Raw genomic sequence first — 22629 nt, 5'->3', positions numbered from 1 at the left:
AGGTGATACTAAATGCCAAACTTACTGCTGTTAAACCTGTGCTTTTCTCTCCACACTTTACAAAAGGGATGTTTTGGATCAAACTTTCCATATGGGGTCTTGTAATACACTGTCTTGTATATGAATGTCAGACCTTGTATGAATGGTGCACTCTCAGTAAGAGACATCTGCTCACAGAAAAAACGCAATATGGGAAGTGCTTAACTGGTGTTCATGTTCCCACTTCAATCAAGAAAGACAGCTAGGTTTTATGAAAATAGTTCGCTGTCATGTCCATTTAATAATTTTAATTTTGAAAGCTAAAATGCAGTATATTTTTTGTGATGGGTGTATGTGTCTGCTGTGAATTGCACAGGTGCATTGAAAATCAGTTTGGTGGCCAACAGGTGCAAATAAGACTATAAGTACGTGTGGTTGTTTACCTTTAGTAGATTTGTGTTGTGGACCAGAATGTTGCAGATTGGTGTTGACTACTAATATTCAGTCACATTTCTCAAGTCTTGGAAAGAGTCCTTCTATTCTGCAAATACCAGGCATCATCTTGGGGGACACAATGGAATGATTTCTAACATCATTACATGTAGTAGTAATAAGCATTTGCTTATGATATGAACTGTATATGTTGTCCTAGTTTGATATTTAGCTGTTTCTCTTCTACTTCAAAATACTGAATTAAGTTTGGATTCAGTGACTCAGTGTGCAGTTAGTTCCCTTTTTCTTTAAATCAGATTCCGTGACTGCAGAGGCCTTCAGTACCTGCTCACAACCCAGGTGGAGGAAGTGAAGAAGTTTCAGAAGATTGTAAGGGAAGCAGTGAAAAACTTAGAAGGCCCTCCCTCTAAGCAGGTTATTGAGGCTGCCACTATCTGCCATTTGCGACCTGTTAGACTTCCACTTAACAAGTATGTCTTGAAAGTAGAAAATATGCTTTAGATGTGTACTATTAAATTTTCTTTCATTTGAAATAAGAGATTCAAGTCTTTATTCTGTACTCAGGGTTTGTATGCACACAGATATCACAGATCTATTTGTTAGAATCATGACCTTACTTTGGTTTTATTCTTATAAAATCTTTTCCTGTCAGTGATTATATTGAGTATACATAAGACTGTTAAATTGGTTTTTTTTTTTTTAATGACTTTGTGTGGTTTTATATGTTGGAATAGGGAATTACAGGAATTACTTTGGTTTCTGATAAAATTCTGAGTGCTTCTGTTTTTAATCTTCTGTATTGCAGCTGTGTCTTCTGTAAGGCTGATGAGTTGTTCACAGAATACGAGTCAAAGCTCTTTTCTCATACGTAAGTTTATAGCTTTATAAACTTCTCACTATTAAAAAAAGTGAAAGTTGGTTTGTTTTACATTTTCTACTTTAAGCTTTCTGAAATAACTTTATGAATGCATTACAGCAACTTCTTGCTAGTGGCCTTGGTAGTAATTTAATTAGGTTTAATTTTCTATATAAATTTAATTTTTAAAAGTTGCATAAAATACATGCCACTTTTTCTCAAGCTGCTATAATATGACCATACATTTGAAATGAAGGGTTGAAGTGTTCAGAAAGTGCCTGAGTAAATACAAGTATGCTAATTACATGCATATTCCTGTTTGTGCAAATATTTATTTGCAGTCCAGTTGCAAGTGGTATACTACTATACTCGTTCATAGATTTATTTTTTTATTTCTGTATAATTCATAAAGTAACAAAATTTGACTAAAGCTACAATGAGAGAGGAAATTTCAGGCATGAATGCAGCTGTGAGCTGAAAGAAGGGTTGCACCAGCGTATGGTGTGAGAGAAGTATGCATAGGGGACAGTGGTGAGAGGCATAGATTACAGCCCTCTGCATGCTTTCTCTTTGAATTTTATCTCTTATATGCCTCGCAGTGTCAAAATTGGATGCAAAAATCTTGAGGTCACTGAGAAAACATTTTGAAAAGTCTTTACCAGTGAGAGCTCTGTTACCTAATGATTTCTGGAATCACTAGGAAACGTTAGTGTGTTTCTGAATTAGCATTATTTGTCAAGGAGGGAACTGGGAAGCTGTAGTGTTCTTAAATAGTGCAATACACAGCAAATTTCGCATCAGAGCTTAACTGCAACTCTTGCTGATTTTAGAATTCAGAATTCCAAATTTTTTAAATGAATGTGACATTAATGACTAATAACTACTGAAAGATAATCAAGATGCATAAGCTACTGATGATTTTGAGGTGACAAAATGGCCTGTACATGATTTCATTGCTGATATTGAGGTCACTGTGTTCAAAGCAAGCTTTTGGGATATCAAGTAGTAAAACAGCTGTTTGTTTGGTTTGCTTCATCCTTTAATCAAATATTAGAAGGCTGAAATATATGGTGAATAAATAGAAATGGATGTGGAAGTACAAAATCAGTGATAAGTATCATGTTGGGTTTGTTTTTAAGTGTTAAAGGCCAAATGGCAATATTTGAGGAGATGATAGAAGATGAAGAAGGGCTTGTTGATGACCGTTTGCCCACCACGAGCAGAGGACTGTGGGCGACCAGTGAAACTGAACGTGCCTTGAAAGCTATTCTCTCCTTTGCCAAAGCTCACCGAATGGATGTTAAGCTAACCGAAGAAGGCAGCGTATTTCTGGAACTCTTTGAAGCGTGGAAAAAGGAATATAAGGTACAGTAAATGAGATGGTGATGGAACAGTTGTGTAGTCCATTCAATGTAATATAAACAAATTTAAGCTGAATATGAACAAATCTAATTTGTATTCCTGAAATTAGGGTTTGCCTACACAAAGCTTTTTCACAGTACTTAATACAGGATTTGATTTTAAAGCGTTTATATATGATTAAAGAGTTTCTAAAAGCTATACTGGCTGCTAAGCAAATTAGTAAGCTGTGTAATTGCATCTATTAAGACAATATACAGATATAATTAAATGTGTTTATCTGTTTACTTAAATCAGAATGTAGCAAGACTCAGCAAATCAAACGTTGGTCCATTCTGTAATTCAGTTTACCCTCAGTCTTGTGTTGGCTACAGATGTCCTTTCACTATTGCTTTATTTCCTGGGTTTTGTTTACTACACAGTATAACCTGAAATAATTAGTCTCCTGTTGTTCAGATCAGAGAGAACTAAAGGAGTATACTGTGGGTTTCTTTATATATCCCTGTGTGCCTGTGTTCCCTTGCAGTGAATACGTACCAGTGATGGAGAAGGGGAGAGAGCTGTTGCACGAAAGGGTCTCATCCTCTCTTACAGCTTAGGTGTAACCAAAAGTGTTTTCTCTTGAATGCTTCTCGTAATTTTTAATTAACACAGGCTTCAGCTTCAGTAGAACATGCTTGGTACGCTGGTGTCAGATTTATTGACTCTTTTGTACGCTTTTTTTTTCCCAGTCTGACATCAGAGGAGATTCCTGTTTCTTGAAGGGTTTTCACCCCTGTGATCTTTCTCCCAGGCCTTCTGTTTCATGGTTCTAGGAAACTGTCACTTAACTTGCTTTTTCCAAGGAGGTTCTGAAAAAGCAGTTTTTCTTGTAGAACTATACTATCCAAGAATTTAATCATTTGTTATTAGCTTTAGCCCGTAGAAGAAGAGAAGATATTCTTGAGAGTGATTTACTTTATGTACCTTAAATTAACTAATGGAATTCAGTCTGTCTTTGTTTTTTTTAGCAAACTTGATTACTGATCACCTACTTACCTCAAATTGGTAGCGTGATTTAGGAGTGGGACTTAATCTGGAGCTGTCTTAAAAAAATTACTAGCTTACAGTGTAACACAGTGCAAAACATTTTTAAACAAAATGACATCTCAATCAGCATTTAGATATCTGATAGTTAAAGTTATTAAACACATCAAGTTGCACTGTTTTCACAAAATTGGGTCATGGTACCAAAATGCTGATTGGAGAGTAATGACCTTAGCTGTTCTCATGCTTCGTTATTTTATGTCCTTGGCGTGTAGCAGTTCACAAAAGGACATAAGGTACCAGTTACAAAGGCATTGCTATATGTTGGGGATTTTCTGCTGCAAGTTGGGAATGCAGTCCCTTTGTGTCCTTTTACTTTAGGAAACAAAAGGTGGGACTAATATGCCAATGAGAATAGTTCCTTTATGATTCTATCTGTTGTGACTTGGAAATACTGATTCAGTTGTCCATACTATAATCTACATTGAGCTACAGGGATGATACTCTGTAAAATAACCCTTAAATCTAAAACAAGCTGCCAATTTTTTTGCCTTTTTTTTTTGGCTTAGTTTCTCCCTTATTTTAGTTTAGTTTCTTCAGTTTTGGGGGAGTAAGCACCTTTCAGTTTATCTTCTGTCCTTACCCGGTATACCAGGTTTAATAAACAGCAATTTTATGTTTGTAATCTAGGCATAGCTCAAAACAAATGCTTCAGTAATCTTTCTTGAGCTAAAAGAAAAACTCCAAACAACCAACACACCCTTCAGCAACTGAGTGTTTAGAAATATCTTTAAAATTGAAAAATCAGAAATCAACAAATAATAATTTTTGGCATTTGCAAAAGGTCTTAGAATTTCAGTCAGATCACTAAAGATTTTTTTATAAGTATGTAAATAGTGGAAAGCTTGGGAAGAAATATCTTACAGTATTATCAGTAATTGAGAAATAGTGTCAGTTTATATGTATAGTATACTTCCAGTTGTAGCCATTTCTGTTGTAGAAAGCCAGAATTTACTTTTTCTTGGGATAATTGAATCTGATGTTATCTTCACCTTGTGCTTGTCTGTGCCTTTATGGAGACCACTCAAATTGTTAACATTTCTTTAAAACTTGCTTCATCTTTAAGAAGCAGTCTTAGTACTATAATAGCTACCTGTTTAAAATTGCTTAATCATTTTTCCTTATTTTATTCAGCATTTGCTTAGTCTTGTAAGGCATTTTGTTTCTGAATTTTTAGTTTCATTAGTTATTGTAATAGTTGTAGAAGAAATGAGACAGCTATTTATAGTTTTTCATAAAGAGGCTGGAGAAGAAAGTAGGCAAGATGATCTCTATACTGTTTGTTTTCCTTCATCATTTGTTGTTGTGTGAATTACTATAAAAAAATATTATCCCTTACTCCAAAAAGATTCTCACGTTATATATTGTATGGTAGAGTCATATAAAGGGAACTCAACGCAGTTCTACTAATTTGTGTGGGCTTTTCTTACAGTTACTTCATGAATATTGGATGGTACTTAGGGATCATGTGTCTGCTATTGATGAGCTGGCAATGGCTACAGAACGGCTGAGAGTGCGTCATCCTGATGAGCCGAAACCAAATCCACCAGTTCTCCACATCATAGAACCGCATGAGGTAAAGTACTTGGCAGGAAAGAAATGGGTTTTTTCCTGAAAGAATCTACCTCCTACAAAGATAAAAGCTGTATCTAGATCTATGTGTAAGGTCTAGAATATGCCTCTGTTTTCATTTCAGAAAGCCTTGGTGGAGTAAAGAGTTCCTATATATTTCTATATTCGGTGTATGGGCCTTTTTGAGCTTATAACTCTTATTTTGATATATTTTTGTCAGCCTTCTGACTGTAAGAGTGGCATGTTTCCAAAACACTGCTGTCCTTTCAGCAGCAGGTGAAGGCTCTGAGACCTTTCTCTACAATTTGCCCAGTTTTCCAAGCTGGTGTTAAAAATCAAGTTGACCTGATTTCTCACCCATATTGCTACTTTCCACAAGGACCTAAAACCAGCAGTGAAAACCTAAAAGACAAATCTTTTTTCAATATCTTGGAATTTCTGAGCCACCTCAGAGATACTTTCTGTTCATGAACATAAAGACCATGCTGGGTTGATTTAACCTCTTAATTTTTTTCTTTTTTTCACCAATAGAAATATGTTTTCAATAGAAACATTTTGTGCTTTTTTTTATTGAGATTCAGTGTTAGATAAAAGTGCTTCTTTTTTTTAATGTAGGGAAATAGATTTTCATCTCTGTATTAAAGCAACTTTTAAAATGGAGACTTAACAAATGTTTAACAAAGTCTAAGATTTATGTATATATTTGCAACCATAAAAGAAACATGCATTACTTTGGCCTTCATCTTTTGGGTGCTTGCCTCTTCCGCAGTAATACCACTGCCAACTGTAATTAATCTAAAAAGGAGTCAGCTTGATGTTTCTATCTTTGTGTAGGTTAAATGAAAAGTGAAGTCTTCTAAGAAGTATAAAGAAAGTAATTAATTGTTTCTTACACATTGTTTTTGGAACCAGCAGTAGAGTCTAGGATCTATTTGACTAAGCAAATAGATGATAAATTGAATGAAATTTGAAAGAAGCTTTTAAAAGACTAAGTTACTTTTAAATTGGTTTTGTCTCTGGGAAGAGCCAGTAATGCAAATAAACCAAAAAGGAGCAAGTTTGGATACCTCCTGGGTCTCAGCCTGTTCACAGTACTGTGTTCATACTGGGTACAGGAAAGGAATAAATAATCAATTTTGCCTGGGGAGAAGCACGTCTTAAGTTTACAGCATGAGCTGTTCTTCTGTCTGTCCCCAATAAATTATTCAGTTGAATTTTGCCAGAAAATTAATTTAAGCTTTATTGTAAAACTTAACTATTTTTTTTCTTTTTTTAATATGTGTTTAATACTGTTTCCATAGGTAGAGCAAAACCGAGTGAAACTTTTGAATGACAAGGCAGTTGCCAAATCACAGCTTCAAAAGAAATTAGGACAACTCCTGTATCTCACTAATCTGGAGAAAGTAAGGTTTACAGTTCTTGGTCTTTACCAAAGTGATGCATTCTATTTACCTAGTGGAAGAAACCTACCATTATTTTTATTTAAAACTTACATTTTAAAGAAAATGTATTTTATGTAAAGATTCATTACGTGTTGAGCATTTTAACCATCTAAAACTAGTGCATAGTTTTATAACTGTAATTAAGAAAATAGCCAAAATATATAATAAATAACTTTATGACTACAGAACAACTGAACACTGAATTTCATTACAACTAACTGGGCCATGTTTAGTAGAAGCTTTGTAAAATTATGTACCTCTCTGCATACCCTTGCTATTTTACAAAGAGCTTACCTTCTTAAACAGAGGACAAGCGGGTCTGTAGGTTAAATAAGTGTAAAAAAACTAGACAAACCTAATGTATGTTATGTTACTTTAATCATAGTGCTCAAGTAAGTACGATTACACTGAAGTAAGCATAGTTAAGCATGATTAAGTATGTTTAATTGTTTTTACAACAATGTGGAGCTGTTAGAAAATATGAGGAGTTTCTTGTCTGAAGCTTGTATTATACTAGGATTTTTCAAAGCTGTAGTAGACACAGATGGTATCTGAAGAACTGCAGTATGATCAGTGCTGCTTCTACTTACCATAAATTACATATTTTTTTTTAAATCCTCAAGGTAGACTTATTTATTTATGATGTTTTTTAATTTGCTCACACAGGTTTTTTTAAGGACTTCATTATTAATTTTTTCTAGAAGCTTGTTCTAAATATAGAACAACTTTTTTATTTGTTGAAACACAAAGTTTATATTTTTTTCTGCTTTATAGTCTCAGGATAAAACTACTGGGGGAGTTAACCCAGAACCATGTCCGATCTGTGCACGTCAACTGGGAAAACAGGTAAGATATTGAGTCAGCAGTTTTGGTTTTAGAACATCTTTACCTAGATCTGAGTCAGTTGTATGTTGACTTTTCAACATCTGATTTCAAATGAACATTGTATTGAAACAGGAGAAATAAGCCCTTTCCTGCAATGCACCAGCCAGCCTTTCCACTGAAACACTGAAATAACATCTTGCTTAGATGCAAGCACCTCTACTGCCTTTAGCTGTTGAAATCTGCTTAAGTGTTTGGACAAAAGTGTTCAAAAATGTGTGTTGCTGATTGTTTTATAACTCTAAAGTTTTGCTTTCATAATTTTCTCAGAAAAATTTCTTTGCCATTTATAAGCTAATAGAATGAAGCAATAGATAAGCTTCTGTATATACTGTTGTATTTTACTGTAACTGCTCTTATTGATAGTATTTTTTTTTTCTTCTAGCCTTTAAAGAAATGGGTATTAGCTATTTAAACAGTAGTAAAAACCAATAGAATAAAGACTACAATCTGGATTTCTTTCCCCACTACTTACCTGTTGAACTGCAGGAATTGAAATCTAAGTGAGATTTAATCAAAACTGATTTATATCATAAAGTGCAAAGCCATAATTTATACTTTACTTACCATGCATTAGGTAAAAACATGAAAGAACTCCTGTACAGTCAAACTAAATTGGCTCCTTTCTTAGGGTAGCTATTTTAAGGTGTTTTAGCTTCTGCTAGCTTTAGAGATATGTGTAAGCATGAACCAGTGTCCTGCCACGTTTCCAAAATCTCCTCTGTGCCCTTCTTCCAAGGGTGATACAGGATTTTACAGAGAACAGTTGTTTGCCCTATTAACTGCCAATATGCTTCATCTCTGAGTTGGAGGAGCTCACTGAAAGGAAAAATAATCTTTTCTTTAACTTTGGCTGAGACTGCCACTTTAGATGATAGTAGCCATCATGTTCCAAGGAACTTTTAAAATTCTTTGCATCCCGTTGCTGCATGTTTGAAGGAACATTACAAAGCCTAAAAGATCTTTCGCTTGATAATCAGGCATTCAGTCAATTCCCTCTGCTGCCTGGACCCATGAAAACTGTTTTTTTTCCCACTTGGAATGGCCTCTAGAACAGACTAGTACAGAGTATGACATTATTTCTAGGTGCAGAAGCACTGGTTTACAAATTCTCTGTTATGGAAGGTCATAAGAAGATGTTCTAGGCCCGCAAAGGAAGAACAGCTTCTGCAATGCAGTGTTTTGTTTCTAATGCATTCTGTCAAAAAAATGTATCTCTTCAAAATCTTCTTTCTTCCTAAATCCAAAGACATCTATGATTTGACAATAGGTAAAAATAAAGGCACTTTCTTTAGGACTTCTTTAATAAAGACTGATCTAGTATGAATATATAGATAAAGACTTTTATAGAAGGACAATACAAACATTTGTGTAATTGTTCAAAAAATGTTGTAAATACTTAATCTGTGTACTTAATCTATGCATTAAGAATAGTCTCATTCATAGAAATGAAAGACTAATGTCTTTCATCAAGTTTAAAACAGCGAAAATGCAAAAACTGAACAATAAATGCAGAGAACTTCTGTGGATCATGAATCTTTCTGTGCGGGAAGACTTTGAAATCCAGGCTTTTTAGCAGCTGGAGTGCTAAAGATTCTAAAATTCTTTAATTTTTATCTGATGAGTTTTGTGAAAATAAAGTAACGTTTTTATGAAAATGTAGTTTACCATGTATTAGTGCACTGTTTTTCTTTTGCATTGATCCAAAACTGATACTGTGCTATGTTGGTTTCTTTTAATTCCCTGCATAGTGGGCAGTGCTGACGTGTGGACACTGTTTTTGTAATGAGTGTATAGCTATCATCATAGAACAGTACAGCGTTGGCACCCGCCGGAGCTCAATTAAATGTGCCATTTGCAGGCAGACAACATCTCATAAAGAAATATCATATGTCTTCACTGCAGAAACCGCAAATCAGGAGGATGATATTCCTGTAAAGGTATGTTGTTTATATGAGCTTTGTGGCGCAAGCTTTCAGCGGTGCATATTTGTGTTTTGTTGCATACTGCATTTAGGCAGACAAATCTAGCATATCATTTTATAAGTAGGTTCACTTTTATAATTTGTTTTATTTATAACAGGTATAGTACTTTTTCTTTTAAATTGGACATGATTTATATAGGCCTTTCTTGCAGTGTAATCAATGTTTCTGCATTTTTCCCCAAGGAAGGACACACATTTTCATGTCAAGTGAAAGGTTTTTAGTTTGTTTAGAGTTTTTTTTTTTTTTACTTATCCTTTTCATAACTTAAGAGTTTTGGAAACAAAACATGAAAAGAAATAGTGTGAAAGAGGGTATCTTTTTAACACCCACTGTTTAAATGTGCCTGAGGAATAGCCTTGTATGTGAGTTACAAAATTACACATCTGTTAATGTACTGCTATCTTGGGGGGGAGGGAGAGAGGGACGACAGCTTTTGATGAGCTTTAGTTTTGGTTTTTACTCATTTGACACTGGGTAGAAATAAATGCTGTTTATATGCAGGTGATTAGTTGGGCTTTTTTTGTTGTTGTGGTGCTCCTGGCTTTTTTGTAGCTAAGGAGAGATGAGGCGCTTTGGAGTTACGGTTTTGCTATGTTTGTTTGAAATGAGTGGTTTGAGAAAGCTGCCTGTACTATAAGGCTGTTAGGATAATGTAAATATTTTAAATTGATAAGTCTTCATTGTTAGCCAGAGAACTTAACTCCTGATTAAAATTAGTCGTCTGGAATGTTTCTTGAGCTACCCAAGAAGTAGAGTAGTTGTTTTGCATTTTGCATACCTGTGTAATATTGTCTGCTATACAAACCATAATTATGAGGAAAAAAAACCAATAGGGGTGAATGAACATTAAAACCTGAAGGGAGTTTATATCTATGCTTCCTCCTTCTAACTTGTCTAATAATAAATTACTGGACAGGTTCTAATGAGTATATTCAGTAACTTGACCCAAAGTTTATTCAGTAATAAATCAAATCACAGTAAAGAAAATAGAAAAAAATTAATCCCATAAAATATTATTTATCATAAACAATGCTTTTAATTGGAACCTGTTGACCATGAATTTGTTCTTTGAAGAAAGGTTTCTCTGGTGTGATGTTGGGGACATTCTCTTTTCTTTTCCCTGTAAGTGTATCATCAATAACATGGTTGTGAGGCCACTTTATTCAAGCTCATCCCCAATTCTTTTGATCTAGTTGTGTGGTATAAGCTTTTTCTTGGTGTTCTAGATGAGTGTTGACTCTCTGCAGCTGGATACTCTTCAAGTATTCTTTCTGGGGTTTTTTGTTGGGTTTTGTTTGAAAAATCAGAAGAAAAACTTTGGAAAAACTATTAGTGTTTCTTTCCTATCTGCATTTTAAACTTGTTGGTATTTGGTTAAAGCCTCACTGACTCGATATATTTACCTACTGATACGATGATTGTTGAATAAAGAGTGACTGCTGGTCTTAAAACAGCTTCCTGGCTGGGCAATTTCTTTCTCAAGGCTTTTTACTGACAATGTACAGCTTTGTTGAAGGCTGGTAGCTGTATTCTCCACTGTGAGTTTCTGTGTTTATTCCTTTTAGCATGACTTTCTGAGGAGAATAAGGTCTTTTCATTGTACTATCTTAGACCTCTTCCTTAATTTAGCAACCCATAAGATCTTTTCAAACATCTTGAGAGAGAGTCTGAGGTTTCAAAGGTAATTCACTGTCTACAAGTCTTATTAAAATAGCCATACGCATAAAGTATGCCTCCTACTTAGCAAAATACTGTGGCTTGACTTTCCCCTTACTACAAAAGATATCTTAAAGTTCAAGTTTGTAGGGGAAACTTTATTTGTGTAACCTGTGTGCCTTCCTAATGACAAAAGTTAATGAACTTCTAGACACAAATGTGTAGGAAATCAGTCCTGATTGCACTGCTTTATCTACTTTTCTTGGTAACAGAGGATTTTCATTGGGTTGAAGGCAGGGATGGAGGAAGAGACAGTATCTCCGTGAGTCTTCAGTAATACTGACACATATGTAATGCATAGGTATATTTTTGCTTGCACAAATCTGTTATAGAATACTGTTAAACCAAAAAACTGTGGTTATTGCAGTTGTGGGAAAAAAATAGAGGATTCTGGACTAAAATGCAAAGGTAAAAGGCTAATATTGGTAATATATTGATTTAGATGATACTGCTATCTTTAATTAAAACATGATTATAATACAGAGTTGGACATACCAATCGTAGTTTTAATCTGGATAGTACAGTTAAAAGTGATAACGAAATGTGCTGACAAAGAGTTCCATGGTATCTGTGCAAGTCTTCTTGAACCTTGCAGCTATATTAGGGTTGCTGGCCTGTACTGAAGTCAATGCTACCACGTTCACACTAGTTACGTCAGCCTCCCTGGACAACTGGAATTCTGTTTTATGAGTAGATGCTTCCTAAATCAAATTAATAGATTTGAAGTAGTTGACATCATGTGGCACCAGGGGGAGTAAATAGGCTATATTTTTGAAGTGCTAGTTATTAGGACCTTGCTTCATACATGTTTTTTAACAGATTATTTCCTCAGGGTTTAGAGATACCACCATGTTTCTAACAAAATTTCAAACATGTTTCATAAATTACATTAAAAAATAAATAGAATAATTACATTTCGTAAATAAAACAAAAGAAGCATGTCATCTACTGTTCCGTGTAAAGAGTTGTAGTGTTCTCTTGAAGTATTTCTGCATCAAAAACTTCAGGCAAAGCAAAAATTTTAATTCTGTATGAATTTGCACGTCATCTTGAGCAAGGCCCATTCTTATTTCATGAAAAATGAACAATTTATACTGCAGCTTCACTGAATGTACTATCAAAACAAGTAGCATTGATAAAAATAAAAATTTCTGTCTCATATTCCCTTAAGGACAGTTAACAAAGAATAAGTTACTATGGTTTCTATAGAATACTGAATTAAGATCAATATCTCGCAGTATATATATGAAAATTGTGTGTTTTATTCAGCGTTTATATTTTCATCTGAACTTTCTCAGTCTCTGGTCTCAGTATTCAGTACCCTTATTTTATTTTTTTTTCTTCTGTTATGTACATCTTGTTCTTTATTGTACCAGCACTAGCCATCTTAAGTTAATGCCTTAGATGCAAAAGGACTACTGTAAATGGAAGCATTTTATACTGAGAGGGGGATATTACTGGCATCCCTGCATGTTTTGGTTCTGTAAAAGCTTCCAGTGTCCAGTCAGTATTACAGTGGGTATTGCCAGCCTGTCATCTGAGACAGAATTTGTTTGTTAGAGGGTAGTTCTGATTCTAATGTGTGCTGTTCCATAATTAATTACAACTAGCTAATCTGTTTGTAAATACTCATCTGTATATTCAAGAAAATTACAAACTCAAGGTGTATGGGTATTCAGTGGGGTAACATTCTTTTAAAGACAGACTGAAAACAGAGAACTCATATAATATCAAGGGTTCTTTTGTCGGTTTCATCTCTCCATAAATATTGAGAACAAAATTGAAATTTCTTGTGTGCTGTGAACCAAAGCTTTAGTCAATTGTTAGTTCAATGACAAGTCTAATATATATAGTGTGTTTAATATAATGTAAGTGGAGGGATGGAGAACTTTGCACATTTGTTATCTTGGCTAAAAAATAGAGCAAAAAGACTGTAATGACTTTGGTCATTGTGGTGTTCTTTTCTTCACCATAGTTCCTCTGACTGACCTTGTACAAAGTCACATTTGTAACACCTGAGTCACAGGAAGTCTGAATGGTGGAAAAATCAACAACAGTGGCTAAAGCTACTATCTCTTATAGCAGGGAAAAATAGGACCTATGGTGAGGTCCAAAAAAGGTTCTGAGGAAAAGACAATCAGAGCAGATTAGCCAGAATTGTCATCACTGAGTAAGAGATGAATGGTATTAGAAAAGCACATAAATGACCCTGGAATATGTGGGAAATACCAGAAGTTAGTCTTGGATCTCCTAACTGTAGGTGGTTATGATTGGCGGGCAGCTGCTGTAGGGCTGCAAATACGTCATTCAGCTCTGCAGATCATAACATCTACTGACATATGCATTTTTAATTGTCTGTCTGACTTTTGGAAACAGTGTTAATGTCTACCAGGTGCAGCAGAGTTGACATGAAAAAAGCTGGTTTATTTCTATGTCTGTTACACAGAGTCACTATGGAAGACACTGGGAAATAAAATGGTGCTGCTTACTGCAGCCTTTGGTAAAACAGTCTGCAGAAGGTCTTTCACCTGCATTTCTGGACCACTGGAGCATTCATTTAGCTGCATAATGTATGAATGGTCAAGCAGCCCAGCATTGGTTCCCAACTTGTGCTTAGTCTGCTGACATCCTTCGCCATCAATTCTGCAAGCAGCATAACTTCAGTAAATTTGATCTGTCATCGTAGCAAGCCAACATAGTTAATTCAATGTTCAGATGACAGGTGCAGACAGAAATAAAACAATTTTATTGTCCAGCTGAATCTAGTGCAGCTTGAAATTACTATGCATGTAAGAACCAGTAAGGAATTAAATAAGGGCTTCTTAAAAAAAACACATTAGGTGAAATTGCTGTAATACAGGTACATACTGAAGGAAATAGAGGGAGATACTAAAGAACTCTTTCTTGGAATCCTCTTCCCAAATTATGGGGAAAGGGAGGAGTACAGAAATCAAAGTGGACAAGAAGTAGAATGTAGTAGAATGTAATTAATGAATTCAGTAAGCACTGAAATACTTCCGAATGCAGAGTGTGAACATGTTTTCATTGCAGTGCACAATCCTTCAAGAATTAATTCAATTTACCAAATTCTTATTATTTTAAATATAATTAACAAGCTTCACAGTATGAGAATATGTTTGATGTTGCCAGAGTGAGAAACAAAATCAACCAAAATAGTGTTCAGATAGATATTTTGTTTGGTTGGTTGTTTTGGTTTTTTTTTTTCATTGCCAGTTTTCAAGAGGTGTGAAGGGAGGGAAATTTAAATGTTCTTTTGGAAGGTTCTTTGAAGATTGTGCCACCAAGTTAAACCTCAGGAGGCCTAACTGACATGTTTGGTGCATCTGCACTGCTTGGGCTATCCATTCTGCCTCATGCAGAACTAGGTAGGTGTATTTGTGTGGCACTTCATTCTTCCATGTACTGCACGTGCATTAATACACCGCTGACCCTATAGCCGTGCATTATAAGGGAGGTATAAAAGCAGTTCAGTGCTACTTAACCTGCCCTTCCTTCAGGCTGCTAATTTTTAAATTTGTGTAAGATACGTAAGAGTCCTAATATAACATTATTTAATAAAGCAATGAATGCAGAAGGAGTTGTTTAATATCCTGTTTTACTAATGCGCTGCTTTGACTTTTTGAAGGGAAGTCACTCCACCAAAGTGGAAGCTGTGGTCCGAACACTGAAGAGAATTCAATTTAAAGATCCAGGGGCTAAATCCTTAGTTTTCTCAACGGTATTAATAACCATTTTCTGTCTTGTCTTTGTGTGTGTGTGAGTTTAAAGCTGTCATAATATTTTCAGGAATTAGTTTAGCTACCAAGATGTCGAATCACTCTGTACAGCCACTTGATTGTTTTGAGAATTTGTAGGGCAGTTAATGTAACTGGGACATGAACAATGATCATAGTCAACAGATGTAAAAGCTTGTTGCTTTAAAGGACAAACAGATTTATATGGGAGCATTAGATATTCTAGATATTTTTAAATGTAATGTCTAGATATTTTTAATACATTGTAAAACTTTGGCTACCAATTTCTCTTATTCAATCTGATCTTTTTAGTTACATTTGTTACTTAGTTTTATGAAAGATTCAGTTCATGGCACACATTTTCTTCTTTTTTTTAAATTGCAAATGCTAGTATTTTGAATGGCCTTTTTCTCTACTCTTTCTTAGGGAAGTTAATTAGTATATTTTAGTTGTCATTGCTGTTTGTAATGTTGAGTTACTTTTATTGTATTGTGTGTTTGTTTTTTTACAGTGGCAAGATGTGTTGGACATAATTTCAAAAGCTTTGTATGACAACAATATGATTTTTTCTCAGATCAATGGAATTAATAAATTTCAGGTACATAAAGAATATCTTTCTTAAAATTATTTTCAGTGGGGAAAAATAGTTTGATCCTTTTACTTCATTGCTTCATTTGAGAAACTGTAAGAGCAGCAAATTCGTTTGGCAGAAGCTTTGATACCTAACTCATTAATTCTAAAAATCATAATCACAAAAAGCTACAGTTTAAAGCCTTTGGAGATAAACACTACATTCACTTCTGAGAAAGAAGTGTTGGCATGGATATTAAGGATGAGACACACTGATCAGTGTTACAGGAAGTTCTTGTCTTCCTGATATCTGTCGAGTATCTGTTCTGGGATGACAGGTCTTAGGTCAGTCAGGCTGCAAGATTGTCTGTAGTAACTGCTGTAATTTCTTGAAAATATAGAGATGTCCCCCACACTCTTTACTGAGGAACCTTTGTTATGCTCCTGTGATGTTTGCCTTTTAGGAAAATCTCTCTGCATTTAAATATGATCCCAACATCAATATTTTGCTGCTGCCTCTTCACACTGGTTCCAATGGACTAAACATCATTGAAGCAACTCATGTTCTGCTTGTGGAACCCATTCTGAATCCTGCACATGAACTACAGGCCATTGGCAGAGTACATCGTATTGGCCAAACAAAGTAAGAGTTAAAATTACATTGAGTGGTTTAGATGTGGTCCAGAATAGAACTGCATACTGTAATCAGAATAAATCTAGTTCACTGAACTTCTCAATTTTGGACATGAGAGTATTCATAGGAATCCTGTTTTTAAAGATGATCATATAAGGGACAGAAAAATAAAAGTAAAAGTTTGCAAAAAATACCCAATGTGTAGTCCTTTTTCGCAACAGAGGTAAGAAGCAGAAACAAATTGCATTTAGGTATTTAGGAAGAGTGTAGGCTCTCGAGTCAAAAATCCTGAAAAACCTTGTTCAGCTGCTGCCATATTTTATTCATGCTATTGATGCCTTATTTCTTAACTTTGAAGTTCTGCTTGTAAGCATGTCCAGAAATGTCTTACCTTTGCAGGTCTGAGCAACTCACCATTTATGTCCTATGTGGCGAAGTTCAGGTATGGCCCTTCCTAGTTTCCTTGAGGGGCTCCTAGCTGGTCATTCCCAGCTCCAGATTAGGAGCTGCGTAAGTTGTTAGGGGGTTTTGGGGTGTTTTTTTGTTTTAGTTTGGTTTGCTTTTTCCAAAAAGAAAGTTGTAACACACATTCTTTAGAACTGATAAATTATTAAACCACAGTTCTGCCCTCACCCCTGTCTAAATCTTTTTGAAGACATTAATGAGTTTGCATATCTCTTGTTTCAGTGTTGTAGATTTTACATGAATAGTACTGAACGCTTAACAAAGGTTTTGGAAAGTTTGTCCTGAACAGATAAGAGCTGTATGTTTTTCCTTAGGTTTCATGTCACTTGAAAAAATAATTTTAAAACCCAGCACATGAAGAAGAAAAATAGCTGGAATAAATTCTGGAATAATTATATTCTAGAATAATAGTGTGGTTTGTGTTCTGGAAATGGAGGCAAAGTGAGAGGGCATGAGTGAACATGTATGTGAAAGAATATTTATGAACAGGTGGATATTTGAGTGTGTTGGTAGATTTTTGAATTAACTGTGAGTGCATAGGAAAGATTGATTGCATTATAATTTTACATGATGCTGGCACAAAAGGTCTGGCAAAAACCTCACAATAAAACCAGCAAGAATAAGTGCTGTACTTCTTAAGAATAAGGCTTCAGCAAGGCTTATTTGAAACAAGGGCTGTGTCCAAATACAGTGAGCATAAAGGAATATTCTGTTTGGTTTCACTGGTAACTATTACCAGTTCGGTTGAGTTCTTACTTCTCTTTTTTTTGGGTAGACTGTCTGTCAATCACAAAGTATTCCCCCAGCATTCGTCTGTGTAATGTTACCTGCCAGTTTCAGCTTAAGATCTGAAAAGCATCCAAGCACTTTCAAGGGTTCATATCTTGAAAGATGTTTTATTGGGGAGCCTGGAGCAATTTCTCATTTTTGTCTTTGGATCTGACTTTTTTCCATTTCACTTTCTCATGCCTGGCATTTCTTTTTTTATTACAGCTTTTTTTTTTTAATTTCATAAATGGAGTTCTTGTTTTATGTTTATTGTCATTTTGGGGTTTATATTTTACTGGTGTTCACAATTACATGTTTACTGACTACAGTTACTGACTTTAAAAAATTTACAGAATTTTGCCAGCTTCACAAACAATATTGTTAAAACTCTGGGAATGAGCTTTAATTATCCATTACACTGAGCTCTGTCTCTTGGACTGATTTGTGACAATGCAGTGTAAACATTGTATGTAACTAGTGGGCCAAAGTAATTTCTTTAAATGACAGGCTAGGCTCTTAAGGGCTGTTTGTTTATAGTAGGGACACAGAAAGCAGTACTTCAGCCAGCATCTGCTTTAGGATTTTAGTTAATACAGCTCATATTCATTTAGTATGTGATCCAGACAAGTGGAAGTGTGTGCTCTGGGAGGCACTAAACGTCCTTAAATTTCAGTGGAAGTTGTTAATCACCTTGATTTCTTTCTCAAAATACAGAGGCATTTTTTCAGCACTCTTGCAATAATTAGTATGAGACAAAAATGTGCTCTTGAACTTTGACAGTAACAGCGTAACTTCTGCTCACTTCTGGTCTTGTTTTCTTTTTTTTAAATGCATTCAGATCTACCATTGTTCATAGGTTCCTGATAAAAGCAACAATAGAAGAGAGAATGCAGACTATGCTGAAAACTGTAGATAGAAGGTATGTGTTGAATTTTTTAAAAAGATCATTATTGCACTGAAAATGAAATGGTGGTTCTCAACCATAATTCTATTACAGTTAGGTATGAATGTCTTATATATAGACTTTAACTGTTCTCCTTCAAATTGTTTTGATGGACAAAAAAGTTTTAAGACTTTAAAAATTGATCTTTTAACCCGGTTCCAGTAACTTGAAGCTTAAAGTATTTTAATTCTATGAGGAATATTTTAGTTATATTTTGTATACTTTATTTCATAAAAGCCCAATTAATAAATTACATGTTATGATTTATCTTTTCAGCTTACCTTTTCCCTTTAGTGTAAAAGCATTGCAAATAATGGAGTGATACTAAGGCCACCAATGGAATAACAGCATATAAGCTCTAATACAGGACATTAATTATTTCTTTCATTATTTTTAAATTCTACAAACTTTGTCAGTGCTGTGTCACACTGGTTGGTTTTGCAGTCAGTGCAGATGCTAGTTCATAAGTCAGTCTGGTGTGCAGACACAGAAAGCACTTTTCACTGTGTTCATCTTTTCAAAATCTATAAGCAGTGACAGTAGGAGTGGAAGACAACACCAAGTTGGGTGGGAGTGTTGATCTGCTCGAGGGTAGGGAGGCTCTGCAGAGAGACCTGGACAGGCTGGAGCGATGGGCTAAGGCCAACTGTAGGAGTTTCAATAAGGCCAAATGCCGGCTGCTGCACTTGGGCCACAACAACCCCCAGCAGCGCTACAGGCTTGGGGAGGAGTGGCTGGAGAGCTGCCAGTCAGAGAGGGACCTGGGGGTGTTGATTCACAGCCGGCTGAACATGAGCCAGCAGTGTGCCCAGGTGCCCAAGAAGGCCAATGGTGTCCTGGCTTGTATCAGCAATAGCGTGGCCAGCAGGGACAGGGAAGTGATCTTACCCCTGTACTTGGCACTGGTGAGGCTGCACCTCGATTACTGTGTTCAGTTTTGGGCCCCTCACTACAAAAAGGACATTGAATTACTTGAGCATGTCCAGAGAAGGGCAACGAAGCTGGTGAAGGGTCTGGAGCACATGTCATACGAGGAGCGGCTGTGGGAACTGGGATTGTTTAGTCTGGAGAAGAGGAGGCTGAGGGGAGATCTCATCGCTCTCTACAACTACCTGAAAGGAGGTTGCAGAGAGCTGGGGATGAGTCTCTTGAACCAAGTAACAAGCGATAGGACAAGAGGTAATGGCCTCAAGTTGTGCCAGGGAAGGTTTAGACTGGATATTAGGAAGCATTTCTTTACAGAACGGGTTGTTAGGCGTTGGAATGGGCTGCCCAGGACAGTGGTGGAGTCCCCATCCTTGGAGGTTTTTAAGAGTTGGGTTGACATAGCGCTTAGGGATATGGTGTAGTTGGGAACTGTCAGTGTTAGGTTAATGGTTGGACTAGGTGATCTGCAAGGTCTTTTCCAACCTTGATGATTCTGTGATCCTGTGAATAAAAGTGGTATTTACATTCTTTATGCAGAAAGTATAAGAGGCTTGTACCTCTTTAACTATATTGTATACACATAACAACTCTAGGAGGTGGCCTTGGTTTAAGAAAATTAGTTATTTTTCCAGTTTTTTGCCTGTTAAAAATTATGAGACTAAGAATTTATGTGCTTATCTTTGGCTGTAGTTATGAAAGATTTCAGCTTTAGCTTTGAAAGAATGATTTAATCAATTTCTATATCTGTAGAATAGCACTGCTTTGGCATATGTAATTCAGATAAATACACAGTGGTTGCATGATCCAGTGAGGGCTAATGTTTTGAAAGTAATATAAAACCTTATGCTTGAACGTGAAGCCAGTCCCTTAAATGTTAAGAGGGCAAAGCAGATTATCGCATGTTCTGCTGCCTCTGCAGTGTTTGTGGTTGACCACTGCTAGGGACAGTAGATGGACTTTGTATCTTACTCAGAATGTGCGAGAGAAGTAGCTGATCAGTGTATGTATTTTCCGTGATAGAAAGTGTATTTTCCTGCTGAGCTTCAAAGCTGAACAGTTACTGTACTGTGAACCATGTGGTCTGTCTTCAGTGCGTACAGCTTGTTACTTAAGTTGATTCTTCTCTGATGTCTGCATGCAACTTTTTCCCACAGCCACACGAGCTCCTCCATGAAACAGTCAGAAGCCTCAGTTCTGACAGTGGCAGACTTGGCTGACCTTTTTACAGAGGAAACTGAAGAACTTGAGTAAAAACATTGGTTTGGCCTAATGAAATCAGAAAGTACATGACCTAATTAGCACTGGTATATAATCCACTTGATCTGTCATTCCTGTAAACATCTAACATTTGTCCATAACAGCTATTGGAAATCAGAAAGTCTTGTTACTGTTTTATTCTGTGGTGAAGTTCTTAGCAGCACACAGTTCTGATAGCACTGGAGAAAACTTGCACTTTGCACATTATACAAACACATGGATATTATTCCCAAAGAGCATTTGAGCTGGATGCTAAAACTGAGATTTTTGGACCCTTAGCTGAGAGGATTTTTACCATCAGGTTTGATTGGCTAGTAGCTCAGTCTGAGAGCAAAACTATGAGGGTGGTTGGGTGGGAAAGAGAAGCAGAAAACACTAAAATCTAATTTTTTTTACTGTACAAAGAATTGTTAGAAAGAATGACTGTACATTAATATTCTTCTAGAAAGGGCTTGTTAGCATTTAATGCAGAGTTACTGAACGTCTTACTGATAACACTTTAAATGACTAATCTTTACTAATAATTTGGATATTTGTATTAGGCTTTTAGATATTCATAAAGATTTGTGACAGTTAAAGAAATCATTGTTAATGCTTACTCATTGCAAAATGATGATAATTAAATTATGCTTTTTGGATGTGTGTTGGTCTGGTAATCAGTTAAATACTTGAACTTACTGTTCATGTTTTCACTTATTCTTGAAGCCATGACTAATTTAGTGCTTTGTTAAAAAAAAAAGTAATGTATTCATTACAGAATTTTTAAAAAATTAATTGGTTAAGCTGCTGATCACTTCATAATCATTTGGTGGTTGTGTACGTTTTCTCACACTGATTTTTTTTGTCTAGTTCTCCCCCTTAAAGATGCAGCAATCTAAATACTCAAAATAGATGAAATTAAGGTAGGCAGTCTAATTATTAGATACCTAGTCTAAGTTAGATAGTCAGTGGAGAGAGATGAAACTTGTGAAACTTCATCCTTAGATATGCAAGATCACTCTATCCCATCTCTATTGACAGAGAGTTTAGAAAACAAATCTAGGCTAACTTTTAGATTGCTGAAAGTAGGCAAGATAAATTTTAAGCCTTTTGGCATAGGTCATGGATACACATTTCCATAACAATTTCTGAAGGTATTACAGATGCAAGCTTAGTTATGCAGTTGATGTTAAACAGAATTTTGTCTTTACAGACTGGGCAAATGGATATGCATAAACAACAGGCTACTTCCCTCAAATTACAATATTTACTGTTTCAGTAGACGATGTTTTCTGTGTATTTTAGAAATCTTGAGGTTGAAATTGAGTCCTTTAAGAAATCTCATCTTAGAATTTTTACTCTAATCATGTCTGCTAAATAGATTTACCATATCTTATTGAGCTTCTTGAGTTCTCTTTTCAGTCATACTACATTTGAGTTGCACCGTTTGGATATTAAGCTTTTCCACGTGGTAGACAAGTTTTCTGCTGCTGACAGCAAATGTGAATAGAATTTACATGAATAATATTGTATCAAGAAGTGGGTTTATGGCATTTATAGTGTGTTGTCCTTCTGGACCAATTAGATACTTTGTTCTAAAGACTATTTGAGTAAATTTAGACAATGTATCTTTATTTCCCATATTTGTAATAGTGTTAGTCTTACACATCTTGTTTTGGAGATTACTGATTTTTTGCAGATTACAGTTTGCAGCAAGGGAAATAGAATAGATGGTAGACTTTTTTTAAAATGAGATTGATCAAACAGTTTTCACTTCCATCTCCGTCCTTGAACGTATTGGGAACTCAGATGACCCTGAGCAACCTGATCCAGCTTCAGAATTGGCCCTGCTACGAGTGATGTGTTGGACCAGATGACCTCCATGGATCACTTCCAGCCTAAATTATTCTACAGTGTACTGGAGATCATGCGGTACAGACACTCCAGGAACTCTGAGGGCAGCAACATTCCAGTTTCCTCATTGTCCTCAGGGAATTGTAA

The 22629-nt window shown here is 35.6% G+C and overlaps 1 protein-coding gene across 4 annotated transcripts in view; it reads left to right on the top strand.

The window, feature by feature from the left end:
• SHPRH (SNF2 histone linker PHD RING helicase) overlaps positions 1–21287 on the top strand; it is a 56394-nt gene extending 35107 nt beyond the window's left edge. For 3 of the 4 annotated variants that reach the window (XM_074818692.1, XM_074818693.1, XM_074818694.1), the window contains 12 exons: positions 729–902; positions 1238–1300; positions 2428–2653; positions 5166–5309; positions 6607–6708; positions 7522–7593; positions 9381–9569; positions 14977–15069; positions 15597–15683; positions 16120–16298; positions 18361–18441; positions 20547–21287. In XM_074818692.1, coding sequence (XP_074674793.1) covers positions 729–902; positions 1238–1300; positions 2428–2653; positions 5166–5309; positions 6607–6708; positions 7522–7593; positions 9381–9569; positions 14977–15069; positions 15597–15683; positions 16120–16298; positions 18361–18441; positions 20547–20643 — 1507 coding nt within the window. In that variant the 3' untranslated portion in view covers positions 20644–21287. Of the gene's footprint in view, positions 1–728; positions 903–1237; positions 1301–2427; positions 2654–5165; positions 5310–6606; positions 6709–7521; positions 7594–9380; positions 9570–14611; positions 14717–14976; positions 15070–15596; positions 15684–16119; positions 16299–18360; positions 18442–20546 lie in introns of those variants that run through there. The other variant, XR_012622518.1, reaches the window with a different exon arrangement.
• Positions 21288–22629: the final 1342 nt, after the last annotated feature.

The sequence above is a fragment of the Strix aluco genome, chromosome 3 (assembly GCF_031877795.1).
Source record: "Strix aluco isolate bStrAlu1 chromosome 3, bStrAlu1.hap1, whole genome shotgun sequence".
NCBI classification, from domain to species: domain Eukaryota; kingdom Metazoa; phylum Chordata; class Aves; order Strigiformes; family Strigidae; genus Strix; species Strix aluco.
This window is presented reverse-complemented; position numbering and strand designations above follow the sequence as displayed.